Below are 20781 nucleotides of genomic sequence, written 5' to 3'. Positions count from 1 at the left end.
AAGCCAGGCCATACTAACCTAGATGCTTATTGTATAGATAGAGGTTGGGCTGGGTACGCCCACTTAATTTGGTGTAGCTTAGGTCTAAGGCTCTGACCCGGAGACAGGGCCGAGGCCTTATACCCTTGTGCTACCCAGGTTCATGCCTTCTCAAGTTTCTGAACATACTGTGGCCCATTTATTTTTAAGAGTAAATTTAGCCTTATCCTATTTAATAAATTAATGCATGAATAAATTGGATTAATGCATTTCCTGTAGCCTATTCCATTTCAAGCCTGTTCATAAGCAAGTTTACTTTTTCTATCATGTATGACGGTGTGCGTGTGCTTAGCGGTCATTTGGCTGTTCATAAATGCAATGTTATCACTGAGGGCAAGGGTGAATTACACTCTATTAATATTATCAGGCCTATTATTCTAAAAACAAGCGAAGCATTAGAACATATTACGAGGCAGCACAATAGACTGGGAGGCATCCTGACCTAACTTCACCTAGAGGGTAGCATCAAAATGGGGCCAGGGTTGTTGGTATTGGGGATATAGCCTGTACCCCAAGCTAGGCTACGTAGCTTTCCTAGCCCATGATACTGTGGTAAAATTTAAGATTCAACGTGTAATAGATTGGAACATGATTTTTCAGTGGTTTTTTTCATGTAATTTTAATGATTTTGTATGTAATTTTTGTCATGCCCCTAACCTGTCACAGGGTGTTGTGCCCTTTCTGACTCAAACCTGTTAGAGGGAAACCAATACAGTGCCGAAAGCAGTGCCCTAACCGGTCACGGTGGGTTGTATATCCCATGATGCGGTATCCTAATCCATCCTAGTAGGGGATGCAACACAAGTTTAATTGTCTGAAATACTAACTTTGACAGTGGGGACAAAAAGCAATCTTCAGCAATACCATGTTCATATAGGTTTTCCAGGCTTTGAATATTATTCTTGAATTAGAATAACCATTGGCTAATCTCATTAAATGAGGAACATCCACCTCATAAAGACTATGTGGCCAGATTAACTTAAAAACAATGTACTGTACAGTATCTGGGTATTTACAGATTTTGTGTAGATCTATCATTGTCAGTTAGAAATGTCTTCTTTGTGAACAAGATAGTCAGAGAGTAGCTACGTTAGACCTCACACTTCACGAGAAGCTGTAATTCATAAATGTGGAGCATTAGGTAAACAAATAAAATTTCAACAGTATATCTGCAACTGACCAGTGTACATTTGCGAAAGAAATGGCATACTGTAATAGTTTGGTTGCAGCAACCAGTCTGCTTAAAAACAAAAATCAGCACAAAAATGATATCAGAGTAATTATGGGTGACTTGTGAAATAGTAGATTTTTTTTTTTTATCATACCTGACCAGTGTAACCCACTTCTCACTCTTCCCAAAGTGTGGTGATACAGTACATCGTATTCTAAACTAGGGTGCAGCGTTCTCCGCAAGCATGGCAGCACCACCTCTCTAAGACACACTTGTCCCTCCCATGACCTTAGAAAAGTGTCAGTAACACATCAAGGAATATCTCCTATTCCTAAACTTACATATAGCGCAGTATTCTACCTAACAAGGGGCTTCACTATCCTTGGGAGCTCCTCTAATCGTCCCTAAAAATTCGTTACATTACGCTTCATAACTGTCTTGAGCTTAAGTATTTCATGAGAAAACTCTTCAAATTCAAACAAAGTCAATTTCCTAACATGTCCAGGCAGTGATAGAAATGGGCATATACAAAACCTTTATCAAAACTTTCTGTTTGTGGATCATAGGGAGGGTAAATTGTCCCTCCTACATATGTATTAGGGAAAGGCAAGTTGAGATTTATCCCTTTTTTAAAAAAAAAAAAAGATGGCTCAGGGGTCAAAGTTTCCCAGCCATGTATTGTGTAGTACCCTTGGGTAGGTCAGGTTGGGCCAGGTTTTGTGTGAAACTGTGGGATAAGTTAGGTTTAGATGTAGCTGAGTAACACAGGAGCATACTCACTAGTGAGGTATTATGTGGCAAGCGTGAGGGAGAAAGATGTAAACTTGTTTGGAGCAAACAGAGAATGTTTAAAAGTATAATTAAAGGGGGTGCAATGTCAAATAATGTCAGATTAATCCAAATAATCAGTGCTGTAAATGTGTACATTATTAGAGATTTAACCAGCAGAAAACCTAGAAATTGAGAAGTAGGTATATGTTGTACAGCTACATAGACCCATTGTATTGCTGTTTACAAGTCTTACTGTCAGCAGTTGCTAATAAAATATGTCACTACTGTATTTCTGATCCATGAGAGTGCAAACCTTCATTTTCTGTATATCACTGTGTCAGCCAGTGATATAAAGTCTCATTAGAATATAAAACTCATTTGTATCTAACAATTGACAGAAATCATTTCAAGACATCAGCATGCAGTCCTCTTTGGCACTCGAGTATATACAAAATTATGTAAAATTTATATTACACCAGATTCTCTCAATTTCCAGGTTTTTGCAGTCTAAGGACAGGAAGAAAATGTCTTGAAAATAAAATATGAAAATTTTAGTTGCCATCTACTAATTGACCTGAAAATATTTAACTTTATTTATTACATAGTGCTGTGAAAATTATTACATAGTGCTGTGAAAATCAAGTCCAAAGCCTCCCAATATCAGCCACTGAATATTGTTGTTATTACTGACTTTTCATATTTAAGTGATTAGTAGAAAATGCTGTAGCTGATATCAGTTATATATCGTTGCCATTTTGTATGTCACTGCTATGTAATTCCTACTTGGCAAGAAGTAACATGCCGTTTTTCTGGTAATTTTTTTTTTTATTTATTCATCTTTTCAGGCAAGAATGATGTACTGTATATTTCTGTCTTCTGAACTTGAGATTTGTGTGTCTGACAATAATTTGCTGGGCAAATGACTTATTTATTTGAGTTCCCTTCCATACATTTATAGTGTAGTAGGGGTATCAAAGGAAGAATTTATATAGCTACAGTACCCATCTGTGTACTGTAATGCCTGATTTCCATCGAAATCCTTTAAGCCTTTTAATATCTCATGCTAGCTAGTTACTGGTACTACTTTGAAAAGTAATTTTCTCACACCTGCCTAAAATTAACTACTGTTATGTATTTTTAATAGGAATACAGTAAAAACAAATCATTCATACTATATTGTACTATGTACTTATTTTCATTCAGTTCAGTTTATGTAAATTTGAATAATGCTGCCATTTTCTTAGCTTACCACTGCATATACTACTGTAGTATTAATATTAGCATCTCTTAAGATTTTGTAAAAGAGGTTGGATTTGCTTAGTGAAGTACTTTGAAGATAAAATAATATTTTTTACAACATTTCTTGTACCATAAATATTTTCTGTTAGTGTCTGTTCATTGATCCTGTTGCACAGTTTCAAAAGCTCTTTGAAGGTGTATATCATTCTCTTTACTTGAATTTTCCTAAGATCTTCAGTCAGACAGAATGCCATTGGGCCATTATAAGAATCCCTCTAAAAAAAAGTGACAGTAATGCCATCAGTGTCATAAGTAAACTAAGAAGTCTGTGTTTGGAAACATATAATATTTGAAATGATTTTTGTTCCTCCAAAATCAACCAGTTTGAAATAGCTTTAGCCTCAGCTCCCAGGCAAGATGATGTGATACTGTTTGAGTCGAAGGGTCTCTAGTGGCCAAATACAGTACGATATGAGTAAACAAAATGTTACATCTTCAGTCAGAACTATTTCTAGGCTAACTGTTACATAGCAAGTGATACACTTAAGTAAATTAGAGGTATGTACTTACAAAACAGAAATTATTTTAAATTTTGTATGGGTGAAATAAGAATTTATCCTGAATTGTAATGCCTTTTCTTTTTTCAGAAAAGTCATGGAGACAGATTCAGATGTTCTTCATTTGGCAACATACATGTGCCCAAGTTTGCCAGTAGAATATTATGAGTTCTTAGCAGAATATCTGGAATCAAAGCTGCAAAAACAAACTGTTCTCATTTACAATTCAAGACGGTATGGCCCCGACATCAAACGTGGAGATCATAAATACATTGATTTGGGTATGTTAAAAATGTTTGGAAAGTCCACTTCAGTAAAATTTATATTGCCTATCGGAAAAGATTTTGTAGAAATGCTACTCAGTCTACATAATAAGGGATATAGTAGCATCTCAGCTTAGCAGACAGCCTGGGGTTCTGGCTTTCTGAGAAGTAACAGATGCTAGTAAATAACAAAGACCCAGAATTATAGCCTGCACCCTGATTATTTTCTTGATATCTTACACCTAACAGCAATTCCACATAATTCCTAACGTAAACTAACCTGTATTTTTCTCTTAACTCTAAATTTAAGAGATTTTTCATAATCATAATGTAACTGATAAGAACAGAAGTCCAGTAAGTTGAGATCCAATAAGATGAGATACACTCATGCCCCGAACTTACGCGAGGTTAGCTTCCAGAGCCCCTTGTGCAAGGAGAATTTTCACATAAGTTTGGCACAGTCTCAAAAAATGCTAATAAGTTATTATTTCTAGAATTTAAACACTAAATATGACCCTAATCATGCTCCCAAAGTATTAAGCTAACTCGTTTTTAAGAACCGCTTTATTCTACGTCTCTTTCTCTTTGTTCTGAAATGCTTTTTCATGATGAAACAGTGTTTTTGTTTGGACTAATACAACTCTTAGTTATTATGTCTCAGTGTTTTAGAACGAATTTGCCACACTAGTGCATTTACAATTCGTAGACGGTACAGGTAAAATTAGATGAATTTAATTTATCTACTGTACAGGTAAAGACGTAAAGAAAAATAATAAGTTGTAAAAATGTGTGAGCGCTAACTACGAGAGAGAGAGAGAGAGAGAGAGAGAGAGAGAGAGAGAGAGAGAGAGAGAGAGAGAGAGAGAGAGAGAGAGAGAGAGAGAGAGAGAAGGGTTGTCCTTACTTAGGAGAGTGAAATTGTTTATCAGGTATTACAGAGATGGAGAGAATAACGAGAGAGAGAGAGAGTTGTCCTTACTTAAAATATCAAGTTAAATTATTTATGAATTATTACGGAGACAGAGAATAACATGAGAAAGAGAGAGAGAAGTTATTCTTACGTTAGATATCAAAAGATGGAAATTTATGATTTATGAACCAAAAAGAAAGAAAGAGAGAGTGCGTAGAAATCCTTTGACTCGCCGTAGGCAACGATTGATTTGACAGCTTTGCCCTCGCCCCTGTCTTCAAAGGTATCACAAAAGATCGGGAAATGACATTTGTTTGTTTAAAATATCATATAATTTACTATAGAAATGTCTAAATTTTGTAATCACAGTTATATTATTATTATTATTATTATTATTATTATTATTATTAACATTTGAAAATTAGTACTCTACTTATTAGTAGGTAAATCATTTATTTTTCATGCAGAACATATAAACATGTACAGGCAGTCCCCAGTTTATGATGGGGGTTCCGTTTTTATGCCACATCATAAACTGAAAAATTGTCAAAAATCCTAAGAAAACCTTACTTTTAATGCTTTGGGTGTACTGAAAGTGATGTTAACTGCATTTTTATTGAGTTTTTCATCAAAAAACCTCCAAATTTTTATTATTCTGCCATTTTGGAGCCATATTTCTTCCGTCGGATCGGTGTACGACGCGTTATAACCCCGGAACATGTGTCGTAGACCGGTAAATAATTTCTGATGAATATATTTGAAAAGTGTTGTAAACCAGACCTGTCATAAACCGCGGACTGCCTGTACATGTAACCGTAAAAATTCTCTCATCTCAGTAAGAGAGAGAGAGAGAAAATTATTATTTTTGTTATTTAATGTTATTTAATTTACACACAAAAGGTTGAAAACTTATATATTACATAAAAAGGTAAACAAACACGTTTGCAGGGTTTCTTGAGGATTTGCAGATGTTGCGTGTCTGTGAAAAAATCATGTATGACAATAAGTTAGGTTCCAATGAAAAGTTTGTCTATGAATCCGCACAACTCGAATCGTGTAAGATCGAGGTACAGTATTACTGTATTGAGTTAAATATGATTGTGAAATCAACTGCTTTAGTATGTTTACCAAGGAATATTTGTCAAATTTTGTTTTACAAAGATTAATATTTTACATGCATGTGTTTTTCACTCTGCTAATCTTTTGTTTTCATCTGCTGTTCATTCACCTAAATTCATATACAGCATACAAAGAAGCCATGTGGAATTTACAAGAATACAAGCCATCACCCTTTATGTACAGAAATACTTCCCGTGCATGCAGAATGTTGGCATTAAAGCTTTGCAACAAGCCATTGTCATTAATATGGGAGTATCTCCCACATGAACCAAAAATAATTGTTGAAGCTTGGGAACAAACTGGTTAACTAATGTTATGTGATTGGCAGAATACTCTCCACTGACCTGCTTGTAACCTGTCACTTTTTCTCAACTTCTCCGTTTTGTGTTCAGATGTGGTCTTCATCTTGATACTGTTTTACTTCTATTGTTTTGTGTAGATGACAGGCCCAGCCCACTTTCAGGTACCGATGTGAACAACTTAGCAGAGAGCTGCAATTTGTTTTCTATGGCTTCCAACCAACATGAGTGGCTTTTTGGATGATGTTTCATATTTTTGGTGAAGTATTCAATTTTTATTGTAGCCCTCACACTTTAGTGACATTGTTAGCACTGGTTATTTTTATTCATAGCTTAATTTTGCCAGAATGTCTGATTCTAGCTCTACTAGCATTCGTTTCTGCAGTGAAGGATGTAAGACTAGGTTAACGAAATCTTCTATGACTCTCACACTAAGTGTGTTAAGTGTAGGGGGCAGGAATGCAGTAAGGATAAGAATTGCATAGAATGTTAGGATTGGCATGGTAGGAAGTGGAAGATTCTGAAGTCTCATTTAGAAAAACTCGAAAAGGATAGAAAGAGGAAGGTGGCCTCTAGAACCGAGAATAGGTGTAGCTTAGAGTCTATCCCTTTACCTAATATCGTACACGATAACGCTGTTCCTTCTCCAATTCCTGCTATGTCACCCATCCTGAGCCCTCCTACTTCTTTACCACATACTCCTGTACCAGCTTCCCATGCTTCCGGTCTTGATGCCATTGCCAGCCTCAGATCAAGGTTCAATCAGAAAATTAATTTAGTGGTTAGTACTGTGGCAGAATTGGGCGCTTCTCTTAAGGTCCTGTTGGGCAAAGAATCTACCAAAGTACAAAGTGAAAGTGTCGTGCATGTTGAGGAGGTGGCTGCTTGTCGCACTGGTGCACATAGACGAAGGTCCCTGCCCTCCTTTCCCGCACTGGGGAAAGACATACTGTAGGTCCAAGGGAGGCTGGTGGGGTTTGCCCACAGGTAGTTGCCCCCTCCATCGAACCTGTTGCCTGTTCCAAGGCTGCAACAAAGCACCGCTGGAAAGGTGCCTCAGTGAGTGCATCAACTTTCTTCAGAATCGGAAGGTTCCAGCCCAGACAAGAGGCACCCATAGCACCACCCAGCTTTGTCGCACCCGTTTAAGAGACACACCACCAATGTGGACTGCTCTCCTCTTCCTGTCAAGAGGTACAAAGAGGCCAGTTGTAGCCCTCATCCCTCCTGAAGCTTCACTGAACCACCTCCCACTTCCACTTTGGCCCATCCACTGTCTGCTTTGGACAGCCCAGAGTCTTTTCGTATCTTGATTGCCTGTTTTTGGTTCCTAAGTGCCCAAAAGATCTGCTCAGGTGCCCTTCTGCCTCCGAGCACCTGTCCATACCTGAGCACTCAGTGCCCACCTCCAGGCGCCAGGCTCCCACTCCCGAGTGGGTGACGCCAGCTCTCACATGCTTGGCACCTCCATCTTCTCTTCCATAAGCGCATTCGTTGGCCCAAGAAGACCCTTCGTTAGCGCCTATCAAGCGCCAGATAGAGGAGATTTAGGGTTTTTGAAGAAACCACTGACTTCCAAGACTAAGGATACATGTACACTTTATCTCTTGTCTTGTCGGATGAGGAGGGCGATGACCAGGACTCCACCCCTCCTTCGGCGTATTTGGCTTTAATGAAGTTTTTCCTAGTAAGCTTCCCAGATTTCTTCACGCCGGCTGCTCCATTTTCTCCAGCTTCGATCTCCCTCATGAGGAAACAGCCCACCAACAGTGCTAGGCTCCCCAAGTTAGTGCTTTCCTCCTCTTCCTCCAGGAAAGCTCTTCGAGAGGTGGATGATTGGCTCACATTGAAGTGGGAGCAGGGTAAAGCTACATTTGTTTTTCCTTCTGGTAAACTCCTCAGGATGAGGTATTGTTGCTGCGCTACTGAAGAAACTCCCTCTTTGGGAGTATCTGCCTCCTCCCAAGGGGACTTCTCCGGTCTGATCAATGAACCCCATATACAGTACAGTAGTCTGTTACAAAAGGAAAAAGTGACAGGATACCAACAAGTGAGTGGGCAGTACCCCGCCACTTGCCTGCCTGCCACCTGTTAACCATCTTTTACCAAGTGTCAGTGACAGCATCAGTTCATGCTGGGAATGTGTGCTTCTATATAAAAGGGTCTGTTTGTTTATATCTGTGAAAATTACAAATAGTACTTAATGTTTATTTTTGTGGGTTATCCATTTGATTTGGTAAATAATTGTATTAAATCCTAGTTCACAGAGAATTCAACAGTATTCCAGTTATGATGGAGAATTTGAATTTATAGAATCTTGAATGTCAGAATTTTTATTGATAAATTGGCTGTTTCTTCAATCAAAGCCTGTTAATTTTAGAGCCTTTTTAAGACCTGAAATATTGCTTCTTTTATCATATTGTGGACTCCTTATACTCATCTTGCAGGCCCCAGATGTAGGATCCCTGACCTAAAGTATCTTGAATTGTTTAACTTTTTATAAAAATGGAAAGTCATTCATTCTACATTTTGTAGTTATTATGCTTGATTGGTAGCTTTGTCTCTTTACCATGAAAATTGTTTACAATTGGAATTTTTTTGTTTGAGATGTCCAGTGATATTCAGCAGTGCTTTAAGGAACTTTCACAAGAGAACTTTTTCCATTATTCTTTTCCCCTTTCCAGCATTCATTTCTACATCAACATACCTTGATGAATATAAAAGAGATTCATCTATATTCAAACTACTTGGAGTTGGTGCTGTGACGAAACATCCAGTGAAAGGAGAAGTCCTTGGTTACTACACGGACATTGTTGCTCATAAGGATTTCAAGTGAGTACATGTTACATGCCTTGTATGCTAGTATGATGATGAACTTATCTGTGTAGTATGTTGTACAGTATTACATGGCAGATGTAGTTGCATTATTTTACAAAGTATTAGTTAAGTACAGTATTAATATTTTGTAGATTCAAGTAGGTCTCATATAGCCCATGCTTAAATGTTTGTGTAAGTTGTAAATTTCTAGGCTTTACTGCATATGTAAAAGATAGCAGCATTTATTGCAAAATTGATGGATTTTTTATTGCTATGAAAGTTATGTAAGAATGATAAAATAGGAATACAGTGCTTCACTTTGCAAAATTATACTGCACATGACTCTCAAGGATTAAAAGACACTGTACAATCCTTCTTACCCAGAAGATTCATATACTCTACACCCCTCTCTTTTATTAGGTAATTCAGTTATATACTGTCTAGTGTAAACAGTTTGTTTTGATAGTGTTTTTACCTGAAAAACCTATAAAAATATTTTTCATTGTAAATGGTTCCTTACAGCTCCCTTTTATTTTTTTTGAGGGTTTTGTTTTATGTTTTTGAGAGTTTTGTTTTATTTTTTTTTAGGGTTTTGTTATAACAAATGTCTTAATCAAATACAAACCTTTATTCTTGTGCTTAAATCTCTCACCCTGGAAACTGAAACAGAATAGTGGAGATTTGCTATTGCCTCATATTTATTTAAATCCTTTACAAAAGATAATAGTGAGTGTTCATTGTCAGTTGTTAAGTTAGCACCATCTTTATGCTCTGATAGGACTGTATATTTGGTATTAATAATTGACGTTTTGTTGGTTTGGGGGTATGGTTTATGGTCATTTTAGAACCATTATTCAAGTTAAGTTTTATTTATCTTCAGTTGCTGATTGTCTTTGTTCTTTATTACTTGTGCTTCAGGTAAACATAAATGCTTAGAGCCTTTACCATTCAAAGACAAGGTTATTTTTTCCTCCAGGAGGGTTACTTTCATTTTGTATGTTCTTTGTATCAGGAGGAAAACTGCTTCAGGGACTCATAAATGTCTGGAAAGGATTCCTTTAGAGGAAGAGTGTCAAAGGGTGTTGATAGAGTATTGGAATTCTGGAATTATTTAATGAAATTTACCATGATGCTGACTACCTTCCCTGTCTATGCTTCTAGTCATATCATTCCCCTTGGTATCAGGAGGTACTCTACATTGCCTCGGACTACTGAGTGATGACTTCAAGCATTTCATTAAGATGGACAGTATGTAGACTTAGCTGGGGATTGTTTGCCTAGTGATTGAACTCATCACCCAAGTGAAGGACTGGGTCTCTTTAGCTACCACTCTTGAAAAACTTAGTTACAGCCAAACAGAGAGATGATAGTGACATGGGGGGTTCATATATCCAAGCTTAAATTATGCAGAGAGTTAGATAGGGTGCAGCTAGACAACTGCTGGTAAGTATAGTGCTCTTTTCAGTATTCTATCTTTTCTTGCTCGCAGTTATGATTTTTTAGCTATATTTAGTCCTCAGTTAGTGTTGAGGTAGATCATAGATTAGCAGCTATGTATGAGATTCAAGGTTCACAATTATTTCTAGCTTTCAGGCATTCAGTGAAGCTCTTTCTGGTTTTAACAAATTTATTGTATTTTAGATAACATTGAAAAACAGTTTTGTGGTATCATCCAAAGTTAAACTGATGTATCTGTATATGACATCAACTGTGAACACACAGGAGATAATTGAATGTCTTCTTGTGAAGCCAGTCAGACTGTTCTACACCCATAGAGTTTTGGGAGATAAAAATTCTAACAATATTGTACTTTCTACATAATATGATCGGGGGCTTGGGGTTGTATGAGCCACACACTATTCTTTTTGCAAGAGATTACTGTAGAAGAATAATCAGGAATTGAGTCATGGGGTTTCAAATGTACATGATTGTGGTACAGTATAAAAAAATATATGGTAGTTGGTTTGTTTGAGATAAATATGACAGAAATTAAGGTGTGCAGGACTGGGAAGGATGAAGGTGATTTTGCATGGTTTAGAGAAGCAGAAATAGGGAAGAGTAGCAAGTTTACGGAATTGTTTGGAAGGTTTTGGGTGTGGGTAAAATGGTAGAAATATTTGCAGAAGGAGAAAAAGTGGCAGTGCGAGGTGAATTAAGTACAAAGATAGTTAAAAGATAGATATAATACTTGGTAAAAATATGAGTTCCCATAGTGACTGAGAATGGTATAAAGTCATGTGGTTAAAAGATAGATATAATACTTGGTAAAAATATGAGTTCCCATAGTGACTGAGAATCGTATAAAGTCATGTGCTTATATTTAGAAAGGTGATCAATATTTGGAAGTGTGTGGATTCCAAAGGATAATACTGCCTAATTATATGGTACTTTAGAAAGAGAAAAGGATTTCTGTTCAGAGCAAAAGTTAAATATATATATGTTGTAGTTTGAGAGGAAAGGTTGAAAATGTGGCTATAATGTAATTAAAACAAATGAGTCTTATGAATGAGAACATCGTGGAGAGAGCAAAGGAGTACATGGTGGAGAGAGCAAAGGAGTAAAAAACATGCTAAGACAAAGGACATTGAAGTAAGAGGGATTTATAAGGTGTATGCAATATGTATGGATTGGATCACAAAGAAAAGCAGGGAGTTCTGTGGGTAAAGAAGGTTCGAAAGCACAAATGAAAGAAGTGGTGGTGTGACGAAATTACGGGGTAATTGAAGGAGAAAAGGAGATAGTTTTAAGTGCATTTTCAGAACATGCAGTATTATAAGGGAGATTGTGTAAGGTAGTCAGGGACAGAGTTTTTGAAGAAAAGGCAGAATGTGTTTAGAATTTTTTGGGTGAAAAAAATTGATCAAATACTTTAGGAAAAAACGTTGTTCTCTGGGGAAGAAAATGGAGAGAGAAAGGATAATAAGGAAATTTGTCTTTGAATGGAAATGTAGAGATACTGTTTGTAGCAAATATAGTCTTGTGTCAGTGGAGTGAGTTTTTTGAAGAATATTGAATTTGGAGGATGGAAGAGAGGACAATTTGAATGAGCAAGAGTAATGTTATGATGGTAAATAGAAATTAGAAAGGTGGAATAATGAATTTTTTATGGACAATGAAAGAATGGAATGGTGATTTAAGTAGTTTTTTTGGAAGACAGTGAAAGAATGGATGGTGATTCTTGTAGTTATTTGGAAGTGAATTTACCAGATAATGGTTGGATGAGAAAAGAAATGAGTCAGAGAATAGATAAAGCAAGGGAGGTATCGGGGGTTTTTGCCAAAGATTCGGAAGTAGAGTGTTTGTAGACATTACTATTGGAATGTAAGAAGGGGATTTTTTTTATCCAACTGTGTTATGGATGTTAAATCTGGATGTTGAATGGGAATAAAAGAATAGTGGTAAAAGCTTTTGAGTAGTATTCTTTTCATTGTGCAGCAGTTTTGGAGTAAGAAGGATTGTAGGTGTTAAAAATGTGTAGGTAGGAAGGAGTGGTGAAAGGTTTACAATTGGTGGAAAATTGGATAAGTATTTTGAGATGGTTTGGTCATGAGAATATGGGAGTTGATAGGCTTGTGAAAATGTTTAATTTAGAAGTGTTGGGAGGAAGGGAGGAAGACCGTGGAAGTGCTGAATGTAAGGATGGGAATAGGTGCTGGAACTGGAAGGTCTTAATATCCTGGAAGCTAGAGAGTACACTCAGGGTAGAGATGTATGGCCCAGTGTGGGAGAAGGTTTGACATTTTGCTGTAGAGCCTTCTGTGTATGTGTTTGAAATGGCTAATATAGTGGGTGCAACTTTCTTGCGGAGTTTACTCCGCAAGGGGATCATCCTTCATTCGAGCTTCCGTTGGGGGAATATTCATGTCTTCAGTGCTTCACACAGGGTGCACTGTAGCCATTACTAAAGGGTGTTTGCAGAGTCCCTTTTACCCTTAGCTGCACCCACTTTTTAGCCTTTTACCTTACTTCCATTCCAACTTTTTTCCATATTGTTGTCCAACCTTTCTACCTATTACTTCTTGGTGTAGCTAAGGGGGTTTTTTCCTAGTTTCATGTTTAAATTCTTGTGCTTCATCTCTAATATTCTGGTTGGATATTAATATCCAACCACTCCAACTCCCTTTTTACTACCTGAAATGCTTAATTGTTCATTAGATAAAGGATGAATTTGTTAGTGACTGTTGTTTGTTTTCTAGGAAGTCTGTTCTTTAAAAAGGAACAGCTACTCATAGAAAAAGTGTATTGGAAAATAATTATACAGATGTGTCAACTTAGAAATGTTTGAAATAAAAAATGATAAAATGTAGTGAGCTCCTTGGCTTTTCTTCATTGCCCTGCTCTGGAAACTGTGATTCTGGCTATTTTATGATTAGTTGATATATAAGAATAAGGATAATTTTTTCAAATAAGACAGTTTCAATAAACTAGTTAATCATAACCTTCCATTTCCTCCACCCTTTCCTGCTCTCTTCAAGATGGGAGGTGACACAGGTGAATGACACCTTTCCCTTCTGTTAGTGGAGCACAAGCTTGGCATGCACAGTGGGAATTTTCTCTGTGCAAGATCTTTCAGTTCAATGTGATTAGTCGTGTGGATTATGGCTGTGAGTAATTAATTGGTTTCTAGAAAAAGTGCATTTTAGTGTAAAGGCATTATTTCCCTTAGGAAATGACAGAGTTAGTTAAGTGATGTACACATATAAAACTACAAATCTTGTCTTAGTCTCTCAGTTGTCTTTAAAGGTTTGGTCTTTCAGTGTTCATTGTCATTTTCAGTCTCTGTAGATTTACCTTGTGACTCCAATAGCTCTTCGTTGGGCAAGTAGGTTCCGTTCTCAGCTAGCACTTTGCTGGCCGTGAATTCGAATCTCCGAGCGGCCAATGAAGAATGAGAGGAATTTATTTCTGGTGATAGAAATTCATTTCTCGTTATAATGTGGTTCGAATTCCACAATAAGCTGTAGGTCTCGTTGCTAGGTAACCAGTTGGTTCTTAGCCACGTAAAATAAGTCTAATCCTTCGGGCCAGCCCTAGGAGAGCTGTTAATCAGCTCAGTGGTCTGGTTAAACTAAGGTATACTTATTTTTTATCCTTGTGACTCCAGGATTCTTTTGTGGTTTTTTTTTGTTGTATGGTCGTGTTACTGTACATGTTTGTGTCAGTATTATCATGCCAGGAGCTTCATCCACTACTCTGAATCTTTTATGTGTAGCTTGGTAGGAAATATTCAGTACATTAAGTCTCTTCATATTTTTTTTTACTTCCCTCTATGTTTGATCTCTGAATTCATCAAATTTTTAGATTCTGTTTTCTATAAATAGCATTCCATCATGCTATTACAGGTTTCTTCTCTATTCAGAAATAATTGTTGAGGTAACTTTACCCCTACAGGCAGTCCCCTGTTATCGGTGGGGGTTCTGTTCCCGACGGTGTGACGATGTCCAGCAGTTGACGAATGTCCGCACCAATAAGTGGGGAGCGGTGCCACTGTTAGGTGGGTATCGGTGCCGATCTTTGGTTATCGGTGCCGATATTTGGTTATCGGCGCCGATAAGCGGATATTGGCGCATATCGGCGCTGAAAATCCAGTTATTGTTGTCACTAGACAAGCACCGTGCAACCGGATCGCCGATAACTGAGGCTGCCGATAACCAGGGACTGCCTGTACTTAGAAAAATATTATAATCTTCCTGGTAAATTCTTTATGGTGCCCTTTCATATTGAAGTGATAGGCTCTGGTAAGGCAATGGTTTTCGTTTATATGGTGTAAAATTTGTTTAAAACGGATTATATTTTTTCAGCACAGTTGCCAGTGGATCGCAGTAAGTTATGGTCTTGTTCATTTAACAAAATTCTTTTCAGTTTTTAGTGAGCAATTAACAACTTCCTGTTTTGGATTGATAATAGTTTGATGCCTGCTGAAATACTCATTTTTTTTAATTGTCATCTCTAATTACAAACAATCAGATTTATGACCAGCAAATAGAGTGCAGTAAATCTGATGTGTGAAGATTTTCTTAATGAAATAACCAGATTCCTTTGCAGTGTGGTGACTTACTCAATGTTTTTCAGTGTATAATAAAGAGTTTTGAATCTGCTCTAATGCAGACAAGAACAATGAAACAGGACACTTCAATTGACGTGACTTACTAATTAGGTTAACCACTTCCTGGTGATAAGTAGAAGTCTTTGCTTTATTGCTAGTATGTGGACGCATACATCATTTTCCCTGTCTAGAATGTAAAACATTTTTTTTTAAACAAACCCAGTATTTTTATGTTCAAAACAAACCCAAAACTTATACTTTAGCATATTCTCACACACATGAAGTCCCCAAATGCTGGAAATCCAGAAGAAAAGAATAACAATTCATTAACCCTCACTAGATTAGAGAATGTACACTAGTCCCTTCAATCTCCTGGAGAAAGCTGAATTTTAGTGTGTGTGTGTTATCTTAGACAACTGGTTCTCAACAGTTTGAGGATGCCATTTATGTTATACATTTTCATTTGGTTTTTATGTTATATTCAACAGTTTTAAGTTTTGCAAGCAAGTACAGTATTAGTTAGTGCTTTTTATTTGCTTTTTGCAGGCACTCCATTTCCTCCTTGGTTATGGTAAGATGGCTATATTTTTTTATGTGTAGTTTTTTTGAAACTTTTTTTTCTTGTCTTTTTGGGTACCATTTACATGTACCACAACTTTAGTTTTTATAATGATTAAGTAGTGGTAGTCATTTATTTACTGTTTCAGTATTGAAAATAATTCTTTGACCTTTAGTTAGTTTATAGTAACAGTACATCTAAGTTATTTCATCCTCCTTTGTCTTTAAGAGCACCATTTGTTTTGCAGATTATTTGGTGTTACTTTGCATTATTTTATTACATAGTTATGTTATATTGTCACAAGGATCACTTAACTAAATTCACTGTAAGAGCCAGAAGGAAATGATAAAAGGCATGTTCTTAGCATTTTCATATATATATATATATATATTACACTTCTTCAGGGTACTGTATCCTAAAGAAGTGTATATTTGATATGCGAAAGAAACGTTTTTCCCTCTGATAAGATATGTTAGTGGCATTGCCTGTATTGTTTATTTAGTAGTTCTCATTAGCATGTAGCATTGCCATCTTTATTATTCCTTGTTTTATTTTTTTTCATGTGTGTGCTAGGAGCCATGCCCACAGGACTTGAGTGTCTTCTTGGTGACTATTTTTTAGGGTCATTATTTTGTGTATTAATTTACTTTTTCTTAGTTCATGTGCAAGTTAGAAGTTTGGCTGTAGAATGATTAAACATATTTTGTATTTTGTACTGTTTCAAAATTTAGTGGGTGTGGTTCAGTTTTAGTTTTTATTTTATGAAAATATTCATCTACATTGTTGTAGCTGCTAAGGTTAGCTAATGTGTTGCTGATTTCTTGAGGGTCAAGAGTTTTGTTTCCATTTTTTAATATAGCATGTTTTGCTGATTTGACAAATGTCCTGTTTATTTTCCTGAATATGTGCCATACTTTTTGTAAAGGAGTATTGCTAAAGATGTCTTATACGTATTGTCTCCATGATAGTATTCTACCTTGTATAATTTTATTTATAAACTTTGCATACAGTTTGTAGTATAATATATAGGTTTCAGTGTATAAATTTCTATTAATATTGTAATTACTGTATTTGTAATATGTTTGCTTTTTTGTAGAGGCTGTGACTTGTCAGTTTTGTTGACTTTTCTGTTGAGATTGTCTTGTGGCCATCATTTTGAAGTAGTTGAATTTGCAATTTGCCTATGGTGAAATAAACTGTCTGTACCAGCCATCAAAGCTTTCACAGGTTTTTTAACATCTTGTGTTGAATATTTCCTATTCGGGTAATCTGAGAGAAGGTTGACATCATTTGGAGGAGGTTCCTCCTAAATCTGTGAAACCTCCCAGCTGGGATTTAGTGCATGTTGCAAAAAGCCCAATAAAACCTCTATAGGAGACTTGGAGGACAAAGTGCATCCAGAGTTCAAGGATTAGTTCTTTTCCTCGGGACTGTGATTGTCTGGACTTTTTGTGTATGCATGAACATGTTAAAGTAAAAGTAATTGGACTGTATTAAAAAAATTAATTTTGTTGTATAAATAATTAAATTTTGAAGTTGGCAGAGAATTTAATACTTATATTAACTTTTCCTCTTTTAATTATCAATCTGTGACTCTGCTTCATCACTAGTGTTTACATGTATTGACTGGTCTTTTCTGAGGTCCATGGTCAGTACAGCTTCGTATCACTCTTTTTAATATTCTCATATTATTTGCCCTATTTATTCAGTGTCACTGTAATGATCATTATTACTTTGGTAGATTTGTGTGATTATGTTTATGGCTATTTTGTGTTAAGGTTGTTTGGAAAGCTTTTGGTTTATGGTTTTATTTGTGTTGCAGAAGTTAGTTGTATTTACTTACTTTTTATGCTTTATTTGGGCTTGTGTTGGTTTTCCATTTTCTCTTATTTTGGAATTATTAATTTTTGGTGAAATTAGTATGGATTTGATATGGTTTTAATACTCATGGAACACCATCCTTGAAAATTAAGGATCATACATGGCTGAGCAACAGTTCTCTTATTTTTCACTTTGGTCCATGATTTCCGGGAGATAGGGGTATACCAAAATAGTTATCCTATAACTATCACAAGCATAGAGCAGGTGTTCTTTTTTCTTGTAGGGCTCCTCAAGATGTCCCTTGGTAGTGAGGGGGAATTTGCTTTAGCCCATTTTTACTTACCAGCAGAAAATTTTTTTCTGGGATTTGAGAACCTTGGGGTCATAAGTTTAATTTCACCTTTTCTTTAGGGAGACATGATTGCATGTAACCCTCTTGAGGATGATATAGCCAAAAACCAAAGAGGAAAATTTTAATATTGGTATTGGAAATTTGAATACCTTTACTGCAATACAGTAATAAATACTGGGGGTTATGTGCAGTTACACATGGGAACTGATGTATTTCTAAAAATCACCAATCAAAAATGTGCCAAAGTGGAATTAAGAAAAGGTTAAGAGAGCTATATTGAGGGAAAAATTCTGTTCATGCTAATACATACAATTCCCATGTAATCAGTGATATTACGGAAGTGGTTAGCACCCAGATGCTATAACATTTCAGTTATTTTCTAGTGCAGTTGGAAACTGCAAATGTCGAAACACATAGATCAAGATCAATGGGAGGAACAAAGAATCATAAATTGTTTTGGTTCATGTGGCATTATTATGCTGTTCAACATATTGTCAAAAATAATTATACTAGAACATTTGGCACAATCATGTTGAGGATGGTACTGTAATCATAAACAAAAAAGACATTAGATGCATTGCCAAAAAAACAACATTTAATCATTATAGAAATCACCAATCTGCAAACACTTGGTATCAAAAGATCCCAGTCACTTAGTGCACAACACACCTTATGAACCATTGCTTGCAGATGAAAATAAAATTTTTAATGTTTTGGTAAGCACTTTGTAGTCTTTAAAATTTAATCTAATTATTAATTTTATATGTGGTCTGTAATGAAATAACAGACTTTGTGAAGAGAATGGTTATAACTGTGAGAATGAGAACTTTGCACCCATTATTGAAATCAGAATTCAGTGGACATGGCTGCACTTAATGGGTACCTCTTCTTGAAAAATTTGTCGGTATTTTACCTTGGTAAAAATTTGCATAGTTTTTCAGCCTTCTGGGCAGCAGAAGTTCCATTGTTCTTCACCTTGAGGAAAAAAAAAAGTTTGCATTACAGGGTAAGCATAAGGAGAGAATTCAAATACTCTCGCTTCCCCCTTAGTTTGCCAATGTGAGGAAAGTTACAAATATACTGGCCTTTCATTGAGGTTCTTCCATGATTGAGAGGGTAGTTCTCCAACCTGTCAGGTTAGTCACTTAAATGGCCCCCATTTACTTCCCCCTGGTGTCTGCAAAAAAGTATATGCTTGTGTAAAAAAGTATTAGTTACTAATTCAAAGCATACATTATCATTCTTTCAGTTAGTTTGCTCAGAATAATGAGTGCTGATCAACATTTATCACTCCATTGTGGCTGCAGCAGGAGTTGTAGGCATGTATTTTTCAGCTAATAAATTTTCCAAGTAAACTCCCTTGATGGGCCAAGTGTTACTTACTCCACAAGATAAGCTCCACCAAAAGTTGAGATGTGATTTTTTAAATAATTGATAAGTTCATGTAACAGGTTTTTCATGAGTAGCCTCAGGGTCCATAGAAAAAGTGTAAAGGTCTACCCTACGTGAATGAGTAAGGAACCTTTACAGTATGTTTGAAGTGACATCTCTCCACTGTTGCTAGTGCTCCTTCTAATGGCGGACACCTTCAAATTCTTCAAGAACAAAAGACTTCATGGTATGGTTAACTGTTAAAAGTAAACTATATCAAAATATTTTTATCTCATCATCTTGAATGTTTGTAGCAGATTTCATTGTATGCTTGAAGGGACAGAAGAAACCATTAAAAGTAAATGGTTACAAGTAAACTCTTGCTGAAATATTTTTATCTCATGGCTGGTAATTGTTATTAAATCATGAGTTTTGCAATAGTTTTTTGGATTTCCAGGCAAAATTTCTTAAGCTATCAACCTCCATCACTTCAGTGGTTGTAGAGTAGTTATCAGAAAAACCCTGATAAATTAAATGGGAAAGCTGTTTCATGGGATCTTCTGTTGATGTCTGTGTGCTATTTATATGGAAAGGTAGTTTTATCAAAATGGTCTTAGATTTGACAAGAAAAACAGAAGCATGATTTCATCCAAACCATAGGGGAATGAAAATGCTTGCAAAACGTGCCACATTGGCATTTGTTCTGAAAGTGTAGTTTGACTTACAAATACCTATGGTAATTTAATTATAAGGATGATAAAACCTTAAACTTAATGAAGAGAACATCAGCAAATTTAAGATGATATTCTGAGTAATGAAAGTAAATTACAGAACATTTTTTTAAAGGTTTAATTGTGCTATGAGCTAGAAATAGCTTGGTTTTTTATTCTGAGACTCACTTGAGTTTTCAGCTTCTTTGGCTTTTCTGGCATTGAAAACTTACAGGCAAACTGATTAAGAAGATTTTATGTCTTGTCAGAGCACATAAAATATACCATTGTTAATGAGGCCAGTACAGTATTTGCTCAGATGTTCTTAATTTATGTTAACAGATGTACATAGCAACTTGTCTTAAGGATTGTCATCTTTAGTGTATACCGGTCAATGTCAGAAGAGGACAACTCAGTTGTAAAGGTTAGTGTCTGTTTGATTAAATCACTGGTTCATTTGTAGTGAAAATCTGACTCGGGCTGTTGAAGCAGGCTCTCCAGCATTTTCAGCTGCCACTCTTTGTATTTTGCTGAGACTTCACCTATGAAAATGTTGGTAATTTCTTAACAGGTTCTTTGCTAGTTCAGACATGCATCACCCACCAGCCAGTGAGTTTTGGACTTCTCAAGACCTTATCACACTTCTTTAAATGCCTCTTGGGCTTGGGGAATTACTTTTCAAGCCCAATATTGTACATTTATTCTTTATGCACTGATATGTTTTCAGTGTGTTTATT

At 36.1% G+C, this 20781-nt stretch overlaps 1 protein-coding gene across 6 annotated transcripts in view; it reads left to right on the top strand.

The window, feature by feature from the left end:
• LOC136848751 (uncharacterized) overlaps positions 1 to 20781 on the top strand; it is a 49371-nt gene that overhangs the window by 4026 nt on the left and 24564 nt on the right. For 3 of the 6 annotated variants that reach the window (XM_067121315.1, XM_067121316.1, XM_067121317.1), the window contains exons 2-4: positions 3868 to 4058; positions 9053 to 9200; positions 14987 to 15007. In XM_067121315.1, coding sequence (XP_066977416.1) covers positions 3868 to 4058; positions 9053 to 9200; positions 14987 to 15007 — 360 coding nt within the window. The remainder of the gene's footprint in view (positions 1 to 3867; positions 4059 to 9052; positions 9201 to 14986; positions 15008 to 20781) is intronic. The other 3 variants (XM_067121318.1, XM_067121319.1, XM_067121320.1) reach the window with 1 other exon arrangement.

This window comes from Macrobrachium rosenbergii, chromosome 19 (assembly GCF_040412425.1).
Source record: "Macrobrachium rosenbergii isolate ZJJX-2024 chromosome 19, ASM4041242v1, whole genome shotgun sequence".
Classification (NCBI taxonomy): Eukaryota; Metazoa; Arthropoda; class Malacostraca; order Decapoda; family Palaemonidae; genus Macrobrachium; species Macrobrachium rosenbergii.
The sequence above is the reverse complement of the archived record's forward strand: the minus strand, read 5'-3'. Positions and strand labels throughout refer to the sequence as shown.